The following is a 17,475-nucleotide window of genomic DNA, read 5'->3' as shown; positions in this document are numbered from 1 at the left end:
CTGGAAAAAATAATGTAAACTGTGCATAGCTGTAATGTGAAAGGGGACGTTTGTTTCTTCAGAAGAAATTACTATGGTGCAAGAATTGTCTTGGCAGATAAACAGAACATATTTGCCCAGCATGTAAATAACTTTTTCTCTGTAAAACTTCAAGTCAATAAAGGCAAAAAGAATTCATTCTTTACCTTCTGTACAGAGATACATACTTGTAAATAAATAAATAAATAAAATTTTTAATTCTACATTTGACCTCAGTGGTTTCGCCATAAGTTTCAAATGTCAAACCAAAGAAATCTCTGGCAAAGGTAACTCTCCTTTTGAGGTCACATTCTAGAATTGGAAGTATGGGAAAATTGATAGATTTTTTTCCCCATCTTCCTCAGGGATTAGTCATATAAATATTTTCTAATTACAGAAAACACTGCACATGATTTTGCCTATTGAAATGTATTTGTTTGAGTGCCTATTACGCAGTTTCACGAGAAGGAATGCCTGCCTTTCGCAAACTGCATGCAAACGGATCCTTCCCTACTGGCTGACCTGGAGAAGAATGAGACCTCTTCAAACCATAGCAACTATCTGGACAGAAATCCCTCTTGAGCTCAAACCACAGGAGGTCTATGCTTCTGGAGATGCAGGATGCAAATGCAGCATGACACGCTGTTCAGCTGTGGACTATCTGTATGCGACAGGATATTGGCCATGTTAACATCCTGTGTCAATGCCAGGCTGAAGCTACCAGCTGGATCTGCTCTGTTGAGCTCAGAGTGATAAAGGTTTTCTGCGGGAAAGGGGTCATTCATACAAACATCACAGAGTTGATGCCAAAACCTGCCTTATTGGAGGGAGAAGGGTGAGGAGATGAGAATTCTGCTCAGCTCAGGCAAGAAATTACCCTTTTACACTAATCTATGGTCATCTCACCAACTTGGATCATTTTAGTACACAGACAGCAGATGCTCAAATTCTAGATAAAGACTCATTTTCCAATTTAATGGTGAGTCTACCAGAACACGGAACCCAGGACTCTCCTGGGTGTTAGTATGGAGCATGCTATGACACATTCTGCTGCTTGTCAGAACTCAGTGAAAAAGTCAGGTATTCTTCCTTGTTTTCTTTGGACAAAATTGCTTCTATCTACACTATTTTACCTTGATTTTTTTTCTATCTACTTATTTCCTGAGTTGCCAGTGGCAGTAGTGTTTCACTATTTGATGTACAAGAAAGGGAAAAAAGGGTTTTTATTTATAGCCTACCAGGACCTTAAAGTATACAGGCACAGGAAGTTTTCAAAAGAACGAAAAAACAAAACCTATATGAGTTTTTCTACCATTTTTTGATAGATTTTGACACTCAGCAGGTTGGAAGAACTAGTCTTTTCTCATGATTCACAAGTAAGTCCACCATACACTTTAAAAGAATTAATGAATATATCACCCTGCAGAACACTAATGCAGGCATTATTCATTCCACCTCAGCTTGTTTGAAATGTTTGCATGAAGAGGAACTCTAGTAGGTACTGTTTCATTTCATCACTTTCAGTGCCTGCAACCTGACTGCAGTAAAATTTACAGCACTGGGCTCTTGTATAATTAATATACTACTGCCCTAAAAATCTGCTATACTTTTGGTACCATTATGCACACAGGTTTCCGTTGGGTACCACTCTTTGGAACTCATATATCACAGATTTAAAGCTGGCAAAAGTTTCATTATAGTATGTTTTTAATCTTATATATCAGACTAAGAAGACATTCTATGAAATTTGTAGAAGAGCTCATTTAGAAGTTGATACAATTCAAGCTAAGCAAGCAACCTAAGATTAATTTGCTTGTGTCTACAAGTCCATAATTTATAACTTGATAATTCCCCAAATAAAAAAGGCTCATAGCACTCTTAGACAAATAAGTGAATAAACACACCCAGCAAGATTTCCCTCATTTAGTTACCAGGCAAAGCAAGGGAGAGGTAGAAACCTCACAACATGCTAACCCTGAGAACTCCTCTTTGCTCTTCTTGGAATTCCTCATCATGAAAAGTAGAAAGTGGCACCAAAACAGAACACAAAACCAAAACCAAAACAAACTCACAAAAACCTACGTGGATTGGCTTACGTGTGGTGGAATCCACACTGCTCAGAGGACAGAAGGCAATGGGGAAGCAGGACATGAATCCATAATACACATCACTGCCCACCCGCAGCAGCCCTCCGACCTCTTCCTTCAATGTGAAACAAAAAAACAGCCAAATACCAGTAGAGTCATAACAGACTGTTAAAAGCAAAGAATTACAAATACGGCTTCTCCTGAAAACTGGGGTTGAGATCAAGCACAAGAAAGCTTACCTCCATGAACTGCCATGGTGGAAACAGCTGTATCCTTCCTTATCTAATTCTATTGGGAACATTTGAAATTTCATGGTGTGGCTGTTACAAGAAAAAAAAAAAAAAAAAAAAAAAAAAAGGTTTAAGTGTACTACAATAAGTTAGAGGTGATTTTTTTATTCCTTTTCCTTTTTCCATTCCTCACATGTGTGTAATTACAAAAGCTCCACTCATATTTTTAATTAAAATAGTCAGTGCCAGAAAAGCAGCTGACAAACTACTTCAGCTTTTGTAATCTGTAGCACAGTCCTTTAGGGCATCATTTACCAAATTTGACCAATATGTTTAACTGTTAAAACAAAATTAGCAAAGGGTTGTGTTATACACTGCTTGAATTGTATGTAATTAAGAGTAAACAAGCTCTGTTGTCTCCATTGGCATCTAACATGGTTTTATAATAACCAGACAGAGGCTGCCTTTGCTGTTGGGAAATTAATACTATATAGAGTAATGAAAAACTGGGACAGAAAACTTCACTGTACAGTTTTAAGATACAACAGAACCGATAACACAAAACATTTTTATAAAAGATATGATCAAAAACCAGACAAAAAGCCACTCAGATTAACTAAAAGACCCTTGGAAACAGACCATTTTTAACAAAACAACAACAATAAAAATTTAGCGTTGGTAACCAGCAGCCACCTGAGACCCTACCATGCAGTGACCCTTACTTGAGTTTTAACAGCAGATGACAGCAGATGATGAAAACACAACTAGAAGTGAAATAAAGACTAGCACTTAAGTCTTTATAAGTTTCAGGGGAATGACAAGTAGGAGAATATTGTTAAATAATTGGGATTTAGATTGGATCCATGCTTGAACTTCTGTTCTCCAAATCAAACACACAGAACTTTGTCAGACAGAAAAATATGTACTTTTATTATTAATAAAAAGTTATGGTTAGAAATAAAAGTCAGAACTGATTTTTCACAGGATTATTTTTTTACATGTTGTTTCCCAGATTACAGGAGACAGTTCTATTCGGTTGACTTTTGTGAGGTTTTTCTGCAAGAATGTCATAGCACTTCAGAACAAACTAGTTCATATGGGAAAAGCCTCCACAACCTGAAATCACTGGAAGAGGCCAATCTCAGTTTACTAAGGACAAGATGTCATTCTACATCCTAAGTAACAGTAAAACTTTGGGAGCTGACACCTAGACAGGAAATGTTTTAGAAGAAAATAACATTCTAACACTACAGGAGGTCTGTATTATTAATTTGTAAAGACAGAAATTATATTAACTCATTAATTATGGGATATTTTATATCAATTATGCATTTAATATATTTTATATTTCCTCTACATATTTTTATATTATATTTGCTTAATCTGTTTAGAACATTATTTCTTATTTTATGTACTTACTAGAAAAGTGAAAATTTAGCCAGGAACAGAAAAGAAGTGATGAGACACTGTGCCCTGGCAGAAAGTTACCTGCATATGCATTGACTCATGTGCAAAAAAGATTTATCCCAGTTCTCTATGTCTAGATCAAGAGAGAACTCTCCTTCCTTTTATTCCTGTCTTTTGGTAATGCTGTCAGATGCTGCTGGACTGACATCTAGGCACAAATCTGTTTGCACAACACATGACCAGATCAAGTTCAACTCCATATGTCAGTACACAGAAGGACAGCTAGCATTTGACTACTGTTGACATTGCCTCAACATTTTTTTTCAAGATGAGAATTTCCTTTGCTAGATATTCTGCCATGAATAGTCACCAACTCAAGAAGAGAATACTTCCTCTTGGGATTTGTTCCTGTCTTTTTTCTTTTTCCTCCTCCAACGACCCATCCCTTTTTTTGGGGGGGGCAGGGGGTCACACATTATATCTTCCCTTTTTCTGCCTTTGATGTATCTTCTTCTGTATCCACATTTTCATCTTTAAGACAAGCCCTTAAATGCACAGGAGATGAAAAGCACTGTTGTGAATGCCACATTTCTGCGCAATCAAATGCACAGTTTGACTTGTGGGCAAGTCAACACTGCTGCTACAGAGGGGACAGAGAACAATATTGTAGCGGTGGGAATAGGACCTTCCTGATGGCTCATGGTTACACATTACAGGAAAAGCCAACATCTAATGCCCACTTAAGAAGCATTACAGTGCAACATATGCAAAAGTCAGCTACAAGCATCTTGCAGTCCAAGGTAACAGGATATCACTTCAAATCAACCTCTTGATTTTCAGATGAAAAAGCACAAAGCAGAGAATGAAAAATTCTGTCCCAGTGCTCACCCAGGCACCACTTCCATGTTCACAGCAGACAGGCAAACTATTTTCTCTGAAACCAGACGATTAATTTCTTATATATATTTATGTGGAACAAGTGACATCCAGTGGCTGGTACAGTCAATTACTATTTAAAAGGGACACAGAACAGTAAAGAAGTTCAGGTCCCATTAAAGAGCAGCCATTTACCATTTGTGCCTGAAAACTGCTATAGCAAATACATTGCACTCTTACCAAACAGCTTTGGGATAGCAGGCAATTATTTTACTCTATATTACTTATTTTCAATGAGCAAGACACAGACTAGAATCCAGTAAAGTAATAGGGGAATGCTATAAACTATGCAATTCTGTAACACACTGAAGTATTTTAAGTCATTTTAAATTAGTATTTGATAAAATATTCAAGTCAAGTCACTCTGGCCTGAAAGACATCAAATGCTAGAAAACACAACAGAGTATTTTTAAAAGTCTGCTGCTTTTTCTACCTCGAAATAGCCTCTATACCTATTCACTACGCAGGTACAACTTTTTATTTGCTGTTGTTTACTTACAGTAAGGTGTTTCACTTTTCTGCTGCACTAATAGTGATGGGCAGTCTACCTTAAAATCTTACCTAAAAAAATTCACATATTTTAAGATTTAAAATGAGAAGCTTAACAAATATTGCTGCTAGAGAAAAAAAAAACAAAATGCACAAACTATTTTAAGAGTAAGTACCAGGAAAACACACCATACAGCTTTAATACCACATAAATATTTAATAATTTTAGATCCCATAGCAATAAGAAATGTTGGAAAGCACAGGTTTGCCAGAAAAACCACAGAAAAGTTTTGTAAAAAGAAATAATGGAAGACCAAACAATATAGCTGGGAAAAGAACCAGACAAGCTTCCAGACTAATGTACCCTTCAAAGCTGAGTACAAGGCCATTTCCAGCTAGAAGAAAATGAGGTCTGAAAAATGTGTCTATTCTTTTCCCAGCCACATCAGTTGCCTACTAAAAGACGTTAACTCTCCCTTTAATTTTTACTCTGTTATGACAACAACAGGCCACCAAATAATAGCAACAACCAACTCCCCAAGAAGGAAACATCATTTTCAGAAGACCATGTCATAGCTGTTCCATTGCACATTCTGCACAAGGATTATTTCTCAGCGGTAATGAGAACACAAGCTAAGCCAAAGAGAGCTAGCTTTGACATTTCTGGAAAAAGCTTTAAAAAAAAAATCTCTAAAAGTGCAACGAGGCAGCAGCATACATAAAAGTCTTAGGTGGTCAAGCAAAATGTGTTTGTAGAGGTAAAAATCTATTGAAACTTACAATTTGACAACTCACATTTACGTACACCAACGCATGTACAGAGCTGTACTCCCCCTGTTTTGATCGCAACAGTGTTTTATCCTACAGGATTTTAATAAACTATGGCAACACATTAGCATTAAAAAAACATGCTTATTTTGTGGCAACTCATGTTCTGCATCCTGAACACTTACATAGTAATTGGGGTGACAAAGATCATAGAATTGTTATGGGCAGAAAATACCTTTAAGGCCACCAAGTTCAACTGCCCAGATCCTAACTCCTGTGTGTAAAGCAAAAGTATTTCTGTCACTGGGCAGCCATGAGGCAAACTGGGACTGCCCTTCTCAGAGTATCAAGCTTCCCCTGGGATGCAAGGGTCTATCTAAGTCATACTGTTCTGACAGGGGCTTTCTTTTCAAGCATCCCTGATTTTGGGCCCCCAGAAATATTTTCTACAAAAGAAGTACGATCCAGTAAGGCTTCTTTAATCTATACTTTAATCAGAAAACATGAACTTTGTATTTCAAAGATAAAAATCTCAACATTTATATTTCTTAAATGTCTCTGTTTTGACAGCTTGTGAATACTGACATAAATCACAAATAGTTCCTATCAGGAGAAATAAAATTTGTGGATGCAGCCTGGAGAAAGTATCGTCTTTTGTCTTTATTTTGATGAAACTTCATTATATAAACCCTAAACTTAAAAAAAAACCAACACCAACAAACAACAACAAAAAACCCTGCCGAACTCTTTATTTGTTTCTGTACCTTCCTATTATACTTGTATTCTACACAATTCAATGCTTGTGAACCATGGTAATTCTTTTCCATGTTTTCATTCCTATTAACCAGGGCAAAACGCAGACAATTAAGAAAATCACTGACACTCATTTTCACCCACAAAATAAATCAAAAAAAAGTTATACTGCAAGTTCATCAGAGTAATTCCCAAACCAATTACAACTATTTTTAAAAGTAAAAAACATGAGGGAAGCAATTTCTGGAGCTAAACAGCCAAAAAGGGAGTTGATACTACCTCTGCTTAGAAATGGAAAAATATTAATGAAGCTAAACTCTGGCAGAATGCTTCGGTATTTCCTGCAAAGAACATAAGTCTTCAGGTATAGTAAACTTAACGTCAAACTGATCAAAACCCGAGCTACTTCCCTGTCCCAACCTAATATATTATTAGGCAAGTCTGGCTCAGAGTCAAATCAGTATATTTAAAAGAACAAAAAAAAAAAAAAAGATACTGGTTGAAAACTAAGGCTAGATAGAGATATTTGCATCTAACCAACATGCCTTTTTTGAGGGGAAAAAAAAAAATGCCTGCAGGAATAATTCCAACAAACATCTCAATGACGTACCTCCCAAATACTAGAACTTATTTCTGAACTATAGAGACAAGAAGGTCAAAATGCTTTTGCAGCTATTTGCAGTAACAAGTTATCTTATTTGTGTAAGGCTTTGCTCAGGCTTATTGAAAACTACATGGTAGAATATCACCTAACAAACTGAAAACCAACACAGGAGAAGTCTGTAGACTATATGTTCCAATAAAAGGTGCAGCTTTCTTATTTTTAAAAGCTGACAATTTTAAAAAAAATTATTTTGAGAAGAGTGCATGCCCATGAACAATGTGTTGCTAGGACTTTATTTTATTTTAAAAATAGTTGCTGTTTGTAAGCCATTGTACATTTTCTAACGTGAAAAAGATATCACACCCATTCAAACACTGAGATTTAATTGTTCATCCCAAAGCAACAGGGCTGGTCTCTGTATAGAACAAAAGAGAATTAACTGTTACGAAAGTCAAACTCACTGTCTCTTGAAAACGTTCTCATTGTCATGTTAGCAGCAAAGGACATAATACTTCACATGCCTCCTTCTTACGGACAGGGGTACACTGCAATTCATCAGAGAGACCAACCCAGCACATCTGCAGGACAATCTGCTCAAGTCTTCTTATCTCCAATGTTACACCATTTGTTACACTAAGCTTTTCAAACTTTATTTTGGTTTTCACTGTCACCTCAGCTTCATCCCAACATTGTTTTGCCTAACCTTTTAATAAAATCCATTTGAAGAAATGAGAAATTGCAACATGTGTCTAACACAAGGACTAAGATAATCTCAAGGTACACACTAGGTATGTTTACAAACTAAAATTGAAGTCTCACATTTGTATCATCTCAAACATCTGTATCAGGCCATATTCAGATCTTCAGATCTTTAATGAATATAAGGGTTTGGAAGGGACCTCAAAGATCATCTAGGTCCAATCTCCCTGCCATGGGCAGGGACACCTCCCATTACTAGACCAGGTTGCTCAAAGCCCCATCCAACCTGACCTTGAGCACTTCCAGGGAACAGGAATCCACAGCCTCCCTGGGCAACTTGTTCCAGTGTCTCACCATCCTCACAGTAAAGAAAAATTACAAGGTTGGAAAACAAACGTTAAAGCAGCAGAGTAACAATCTAGAATAAAACACATTGGTCACATTCAGCTGGGAAGCTGCCTTCCTCTTCCAGCTTGGTAACAGTGTTACAGATACAGGACAGTAAGGTGAGATCAACTCCACAAAAAACACAAAAGTGACTACTTCCAGAGTACAACAGAAATTAGATCCCTCAGCATGAGATAGCATTTAAATACCAAATGCCATTATTATTTCACACAAACCAACAGAGGAATGAGTAGGGGAAAAAAGGCAACAGATACTTCTTTCTCCATCATACTGCAGAAAAATTGGTTCTGAGGTCTAGAGACAAAATTCAGCAGCTCCATGAGTAACTTTAATGCTGTTCATTGATCAAATTGACCAGGCAGAAAACATGGTTCATGATATCTCTGAAAGTTTAAAGAAAGAAAATAAGTCCATGTTATATTGGGATTATAATATGAAAATTATAGCAATACTTAGCCCATTGCACTACATTGATTACAGTTCTCTGGTTTTACAATTCACATATAATTAATTTACATATAATCTTATTATATGGTTCACTAAACTAACATTCAATGGATATATTTGGGAACAGAATGCTAATAAAAAATAAGGATTTTGCCTATAAATTAGAGAAGAGCTGATTTCCTGTATTTTGTCTGCACATTAACAAATCCACCATAAAACACTTGAAAACTTAAGCTCTTTCTACCATGGCCTATGACAACAATGAGGTTCTGAGAATGTAAAATCAGAAAACCAAATGTTTTTTCCTATCCACATCTGTAATATTTTAATAGGGAAAATGGGCAACTGCTAGTTATTACTACATGAGACAGCTTTAACATCTGCTTGAGCTTTTTATGTTGACTAGCTGTTAAGTTTCCGTTCTGCCAGGGATTTTTTAAATTATGGGTTAGACTGACCATGTAATAGAATAACTTAATTTCATGCTGCGCTAGAGTTCAACCACAATCTTCTTTTAGAAGACACTTCTTACTGAGTGTGAAGCCCCCTTAGCCCTTTTGTCCTCCAGTTCCTTTGTCACTTCCTTTCTTTAATAGGGAAAGTTTTGAATAATAACCAGTTTTATGGGTTTTGTCAAGGAGAAACAGGAAAAGGTCAAGAGACACACAGGGCCTTTTCCTGGTCTCATGCCTAATTTCAAAACATCACACTGTTAGTAGAAGTCATACTCAGCACATCTAATAGAACTGTGTCATGTAGAACCTTATTTTCAAAGCTATGCTTACATGGAAAAAAAAGGTCTGATCTTTGCAACATGAATACTTTACTTCTTTTCAATTTCTTCCTCATCTTGTCTGAATCACTTTGAAAACATCTAACAGACACATTTTGTACCTCTTGCCCACAGAATATTCCAAAGACAGTTGTAGTTGGTAAATTAGGTTTTGTAGTTACTTTCCATGTCCATGGCTAACTGAAACTGCTCTGCCAAAGTACAACCTAGGGAGTTCAAAAAAGTGTAAAGAGGTATGAATTTAAAAATTAGCAATGTAGAATTCAGAGAACCCGTTATCTATCAGGCAAGTAAACCTGGGTATTAATTTATAACTTATAGATGCTGTGCAGAAAATTGCACTGGGGAGTGCCAGGTCTCAGAGTCATGTACAGAGCCACATGCAGTTGTGGAGTATATGAAGAAAAATAAAACTAAGCGTCATTAAAGGGAGGAACACAAACTACCTATGCATATATTCAGTTGGAGAGTGTGATTCTCCTTGTTCATGGGAAAAAATCTATCTCTAGACAAAAGTGAAATATAGAAAGAATAGTTATGTTTCCTCTAACACTCAGTCTTCTCATTAGCTAATATTTCTTGTTATCCTTGCAACTAGCAAAATACTTATTTCCTTAGAAGTCATTATGATGACCACCTTGGAATAAAAGCTATAAAGTAGTCCTTAATTTCTGAAGCAATAATGTTTTAGGACTGTTTTTGCTGCTTGAAAACAACACCTTTAGGAAACTTTGAACCTTGAGTATTATTGAACTAATTTATGAAAATGTGTAAATACATACCTTCCTCTCAGGAAGAACCATATATCACACTAGTCTAACACATTTAAGTTAATATATACTCTGGGCAACTGCAGAGTAGTTGAATTATCCATGTTATTACCATTTTTTGTGTGTGTTTTTCTTGGTTTTGTTTTTGTTTAAATCCACCCCACACTAGTGATATTGTTGGAACAATATTGATTGCAGGTCTTACAAAATGAGCATTTGAGCTGAACTTTTTAGGTAGAAGACAGAGAACCCAGATCTCCCAGTATTCAAATTCCTTCGTGTTACGTTCTGCAGAATTTGAAAGCTTACACAAAAGCATACATGTGCTAGTGGAGCAAAAAGCTTTTTTGTTTTGGGTTGTTTTTTTTTGTTTTTAATTTAATTTTTAAGTTAACTTGCTACAAATAATTAAGCCTTAAGAAGGGAATAAAGTGAATTACACTCTCTCAATCTCTCTTGTGCTCTGATGATCTGAAATCTATCTTAGCAATTATTTTGTCACAACAGAATCAAACCAGGCAAATGGCACTCTATGCTGAGGGTAGGAAATTCACTACTGTATGTTTGAGGGTGTTTACTGTCAACAACCTTTTATCTGGTCCTACAGACTGAATGCTCATTCACAGCCCTAATACACCTTATAGCTTAGTTTCAAAAGAATCCAAGTGTGTGTGTTTCAAAAGTGCTCTGTAACAGAAAGCAAAACTTAACAAGGGAGAAAAAAATCTGTGATTTGCTCCAAAAGTCAGCTTTTTATTAAAACTAAAATAAAGAAGTAGGCTCAGTCCCCAATTTCCCTATTCAAATGGACCGGAATTACAAGCTTGCTATGGGGAACCAAAATAGCAGGACATGTATGACTCATTAGATTATGATATGTTTTATAAAATACCAGATTAAAGCAACCATTTGAGAAGCAGATTGATGGGTTAGCAGATCACATAACTGAAAACTTGTCATTTTGTAATCAGTGAGATTTCCCTATTTGCAAAAAGTTACACAGCCAATTTACCAGCACAAAAAGAAAACTTCGTACTTCTCAGAATAGAAAGTAAACATACTTGCTAGAAAGACCAGCTTTTACAAAGATAGAATTAAATTTCTGATCTGAATGTCACTGGCTCAGGAAGGGCATGAGGGACAACAGGGAAACAATAGGCCAGGCAGCCCAACCTTGACCCTAGAAAGGTTACACAGACAACTCCCCTGGGAACTTCATGAAAGACAAGGTAACCAGGAAAAGGAAGTACGATTATATCACGGGCAAATCATGCCTGACTGTGCTGTCTGCCTGCTAGAGTGAGATGGGTGACCCTGTGGACACAGAAAGAGCAACAGGTGTTGCAGATCTTGATTTTTAGGAAGGTCTTTGAAGAGATTTCCCACAGTATCCAGGCACATTAGTGACATACAGTTTACACAGGTGGAGTATTGATTACATAGAGTAGTAAACTCAAATGGCTGTGATCACAGTATGAAGTCCCACTGCTTACTGGTAGATCCCAGAATTGTCATGGTTGGAAAAGTCCTCCAAGATCACAGACTCCAACCATTCACTCAGGAAAAAAAACAACCAAACACCACCACACAAAACCATAACCCACAAAACCAACACACAACCCACAAAAAATCCACAATGCCCACTAGAGCATGCCCTGAAGTGCCATAACTACACATTTCTTTAATACCTCCAGGGATGGTGACTCCACCACTTTCCCAGGCAACCTGTTCCAGTGCCTGACTACTCTTTTGGTAAATAAATTCTTCCTAAAACATAGTCTAAACCTCCCATGGCACAGCTTTAGGCCATTTCCTCTAGTCCTATCGTTATTCACTCAGGAGAAGAGGCGAACACCCACCTCACTACCACCTCTTCTCAGGTACTCAGAGAGCAGTGGGGTCTCCCCTCAGTCTCTTCTTCTCCAAAATAAACAGTCCCAGTCCTATCAGCCTCTTGTTCTCTAGACACTTCACCAGCTTGGTTGCTCTTGTCTGGACACACTCCAACAATTCAATGCCCTTCTGGTAGTTAGGGGCCCAGAACTGAACACAGTACTCAAGATGTAACCCCATCAGTCCAAGCGAAGTACCACCAGTGTTCATAAGAGGGTCAGTACTGAAGGCAACCCTCCTTAACCTCCTTATTACTGACCTGGTCAAGTAGAAGGAAAGCACTTGCAACAAGCTGCAGATTTTAGCAAATTGCTGGAAAAAATACACTGGTGACCATGACTGTCAGAGGGACCTCAGCAGGCTAAGAAAAAAGTTGACAGTAATATCATCAAGTTCCAAAGCAAATGCAAAGTCCATTTACTCAGGATAAAGTAACCCCATACTGCAGTACGGTGTATGAGCTGACAAGCTCTGCAGAGAAGAGCAAGATGGCCCCACCACACCATCATGAACCATGAAACACTAGCATGACCCTGCAGCAAATTGGGTATTGGGCTGCATCAGTAAGCATACAGCTAGCAGGTAAGGGAAGCAATGGTTACCCCGCACTTTACTTTTGCTAGATTGTGTCTGGTTAGTGTGCCCAGTACAAGAAACCAGTGTCATACTGAAGTGAGACCAACTGGGAGCCATTATTCACACATGACATACAAGGAGAAAGAGACCCCGAGTCTGTCAGCAAGGTAAGGGCAGAATCTTGATGTTTTCCACAAGACAGTGGTGAAAACAGGCTTCTCCAAGGGGTACAGTAACAGGATTAGGCTAAGCAATATAAACTAATTGCAGCAAAGGAAATTCCAATTAGATATTTAAAAAATTGTTTACAATGAGAAGAATCAAACACTCAAACATGGGAGCAGAGAGGCTCTGGAATCTCCACAAAGGAGATGCTCAAATCAAAGTCTGGAGCAATCTCATCAAACTGGATCTGTTTTTAGCAGGGGACTGGAAAAAATTATCTCTAGAGGTTCCTTCCAAACAAAACTCCTCCGTAACTTTAGTAGTGCAACAACCTGTATTACAAAGACTCAAGGTGTCTCACAGCCATTGCCACATACCGCAAACTGGAAAAGTACCACCAGCAAGCAGAGATTAGTGTCCTCCATCCTCTCCTTGCTGCACTGCTTTACCATGATCTGATCAGAACAGATTTTCATAGCCTGCTTGAGGCAGGCTGCAGTAAATACCTCTTGGGTGATACTAAGCAGCTGGAGATGGGGTAGAGAGTTACATCTTCAAACTAGCAGTCAGAACCAGAAAAGAATATAGGCTATGGCTTTGCCATGTCAGACTACAAACCCATATAGTATGGGTATATACCTCCCATGTGGGCTGCTCAATGAAGAGCAAAGAGAGGTTACCTCATCAATCAGGCTGCAGTTTCTGAAAGAGACCTCAAGTTTCATCCTGACCAAAGCCTGAAAATAGCATGGAAGCTGCATGTCATGCTTGTGCAATGATACAACTGAACAAACTATCAGATGGCTAGAATTATTCATATATAATTCACTTTGAAGGTAGAAACTGAAATCGCCACAACAATCAACTTGACCAAGATCGTAGAACTAAATAAATAAGAACTGAAGCAAACTTAGATGGGATCAGGCTCAAAGAAACAGGATTCTTCTCACACCTCAGCTAATGGAAAATTAAGTATGCAGCCAAAATAGGTTTGTTGTGGGTTTTTTAAGTCAAAATGCAATACGTACTGTAATCAGCTGTTCTCAGAAGTTGTCTAACTCCATTTATTAGAGAAGCTCATAGTGAGTTGCTATGGCCAGATTACATCAGTCATACTAAAATGAGAGTATTGAAGAACCATTCAAATTTAAGAAAGAAATGTGTAATTCACTATGACTCCTTTTCACTACATTCTTCAATATCAAAATCTTTTTTTGTGGCATTTTGACTTTATAACTCCCAGAAAGAACCTCGAAATACTTACCTACTAAGAAATACAACAAGAGAGAAAAGAGACAGTGAACAAAAAATAAAAATAATCATAATTTTATTAGCACTTCAACAATTGCCTGGTGTTCCATAGTAAAGCACAGTTTTAAAGGTAACACTGGTACCTCTGATCCAACATAACAGTATGGGGGTTTTTCCAAATACAAATGAAAAACTAATTCTTATAATAGCTACTTACAAGCACAGACATGTTGCATACCGCAGTTAAAATACTTCAAGTTTGACAATACAAAAATTAATACTTTAGGATGTTAAATCCCTTCAAATCCCCTTTTGTTTAGTTGGGAGGGAGGGAGAAAAAGGCTTATCTTCTAGTCTTTTCTCTTGTCCCACTTACCTCCCATTTTTTGCAGACCTAAAAAAAGTTGAATACAATGAAATCAAGAAGGTCCATTCAAATGTAGCTGCCGTGATGTTTTAAATTAAAATTTAATTAGAAGTCTTTTCCTGCAGTGTACAACATATTAATGCTTACCTGATATTTTTTATTTCAAATTATATAAAAGAGATTTGCAAAAAGGATAGCTTCTTTCATACATTGTTAACATTTCTTAATGCATTACCTGTTTACAGTGTTTTAAGTGATCTTCACATAAAACCAGAGGTAGCTAACTAGAAATACTATACTGTATGAGGTCTGTATACATGGTGTAATAAAAAAATGTTTGTTCTATCAATTAATATGGATTAATTTCAAGATTTAATTCAAAATAGTTTGTCTTCCCCAAATACGAATGTTTTCTAACACAAGTACGGCTATTTCTATTCAGCCTTCGTCATCATGGACAGTTGCTACATTAGTATGGAAACATGATAAATTCATTTTAATAGGCAAATATTTGAGTTCCACTCAAGTACACTTAACATAATAAAAACAAAATGGCAATCTGTGTCATAATTTAATTTTTTGCTGAACTTGCTATGGGAATTTAAGAGTGCTTTTAATTAGATTAGGAAGAAGTCAAATAATCAAAACACTGGATTTCAAGTTTGGTACATTTTTCTGTGCTGTCCAAACAATAACTTATTTACTTAAAGAGAAATCCTAATAAACTCCAGCATCGTAAATATGTTCAGAAGTGCCTTTTCCAGCATCACAAAAATGTTAATTAACAAAGCATCACTAAATTTAAAGTAGCAAATACAGTTAAAAGTCTAAGTGGACATAAACTGAAACACCATGGTCCAAATTCTGTGAACAGATCAGGTAGGCAAGATGTTCTGCCTGCATAGAACTGGACCATATTTTTCATCAGACACTTAAAAAGGCAACAAATGGAGAAGATGGAGAATTTAGCAGCTGCTTAAAACAGTTAAGCAGTGCAAGTAAGTGTACATTTCCTTATCAGGCTTGAAGATCACTTGGTAGGTCCCTGAAATACTGTGTTTCATTTTACAGCATGTAACTAGGCACTACAAATAAAAGTGGAACTGTATTTTAAAGAAAAGTAGCTTTCTTAAGTTGTTCCTGACTCACAGCATCCAAACAATCCCCAAAAGAAACAGTTCAATTTTTCTACAGAGGTTAAACAATCCCCAAAAGAAACAGTTCGGTTTTTCTACAGAGATTAAACAATCCCCAAATGAAACAGTTCAATTTTTCTACAGAGATTAAACAGAACATTATGTTTAGAACCTCAAATCATGTAAGCATCTATTTGAATCTGCTTGCATCTATTTGTCTTAAGTTTTGATGAAATAGTTGTTTTGTCCATACTGGCCAAAGAACAGCTTTAATGGTAACCCAGAATACAATTTTGGCCCAGTATTTTTTAGTGAATTTCCATGACAGAAGTACAGACAGTTAGAAGGAGGAAGCCAATAATGATTTAAAGATGATCACAAGCTACTAGTTCCTGCCTCTAACAGATCAATTTTAACCTAAAAAAGCACACTGTTGTTCTTTAAAGCATTGCCTCATGGGAGATGTAGTTTGAAGAGCTAACTTGCCCATCCTTTCATAGAAGGCTACATTCCCTAACTGAACTACATCTCCTAAGAGTCAATGCGGTCTTCTCCAAATGCCGGCTGCATTATGACAGCAAGAGATTCTTCTGTTTTCTATGACCTCTGTGACACAACTGTAGTTGCAATCATGAGTTGCATATAAATTGGTATTTAGCTTTGATACGATTCCCTGACTTTGGCCTGCAGGGCATCACAAGTTTTCTTAGCATCTCCCAACAACATGGCAGTATTGGGTTTATAGAAGATCGGATTGTCCACCGCTGCATAACCAACTCCCAAAGACCTCTTCATTACAATGACCTGCACATAAAGAGTTCATGTTTGAAACAGCAAAAAACAACCACCATTTCCCCTGAAAGACAACACATAATCAACCTCCACGAATTAAGGCTGAAGAGAGATCCCTGGCCAAATCAGGGTGCTGACTGTTTCAATACTATATCTCAAGTTTTAATACAGCAAACAAATTGATATCCAGACCAGTTTCAGAAATATTTTACTGTTAAACTATGTATTACATGTCAGATGAAGTGACTGTGAACACTTCACAGGCATATGCTTTTACTTTTTTTATTCATGTAATAAAGTCAAAGCAAGACAGACACAGATTATTAGAACATAAAAGGTTTTTGAGGTTTTTTTGTTTTTTAACTATTTTAAGAACCCTGTTCCTTGACCACAGCACAATTCAGATGGGTGTTCACATGAATACTTGGGTGCAACACTCTGGTACTTCTCCAGATTATTACTCTGTATGACTTCATACATGGCATTTTGAAATAAACAAACAGAAATCTTAAAATACATTTCAGCCCATTTTAGCTATTAAATGACAAGTTAGTTAAGCATGGCACCTTCAGAGAAACTGAGAAGCTTTACCAACGTCAATTACGTATTTATTTCTCCAACTGCAACACATAGCTACACACAAAAAACTGATGAATATATGTGCCTGTGATTGAGTACTTGAACAGCTAACCCTCAGAACTGAGGCTGCAACTGTGTTCAGAACATGAGTGAAACATTTCACACCAAGGAAATTTAAGTGTATGTACTGTAGATCAGATCATACTCCTTTCAAAAAGCAAAACTGGTGAAGTAAATAAACTGTCAGTTCAGCCTGGACTGACTGAGCTCTCTATTCAAACCAGATACTCTTTTTTATAATGAGGGT

The 17,475-nt window shown here is 36.9% G+C and overlaps 1 protein-coding gene across 2 annotated transcripts in view; it reads right to left on the bottom strand.

The window, feature by feature from the left end:
* Window positions 1–14,353: 14,353 nt before the first annotated feature.
* Window positions 14,354–17,475, bottom strand: part of NNT (nicotinamide nucleotide transhydrogenase) — a 48,171-nt gene continuing 45,049 nt past the window's right edge. For both annotated transcript variants that reach the window (XM_051641962.1, XM_051641961.1), the window contains exon 22: window positions 14,354–16,601. In XM_051641962.1, the coding sequence (XP_051497922.1) occupies window positions 16,452–16,601 (150 nt within the window). In that variant the 3' untranslated portion in view covers window positions 14,354–16,451. The remainder of the gene's footprint in view (window positions 16,602–17,475) is intronic.

The sequence above is a fragment of the Apus apus genome, chromosome Z (genome assembly GCF_020740795.1).
Source record: "Apus apus isolate bApuApu2 chromosome Z, bApuApu2.pri.cur, whole genome shotgun sequence".
In the NCBI taxonomy this organism is placed as follows: Eukaryota; Metazoa; Chordata; class Aves; order Apodiformes; family Apodidae; genus Apus; species Apus apus.
The sequence above is the reverse complement of the archived record's forward strand: the minus strand, read 5'-3'. Positions and strand labels throughout refer to the sequence as shown.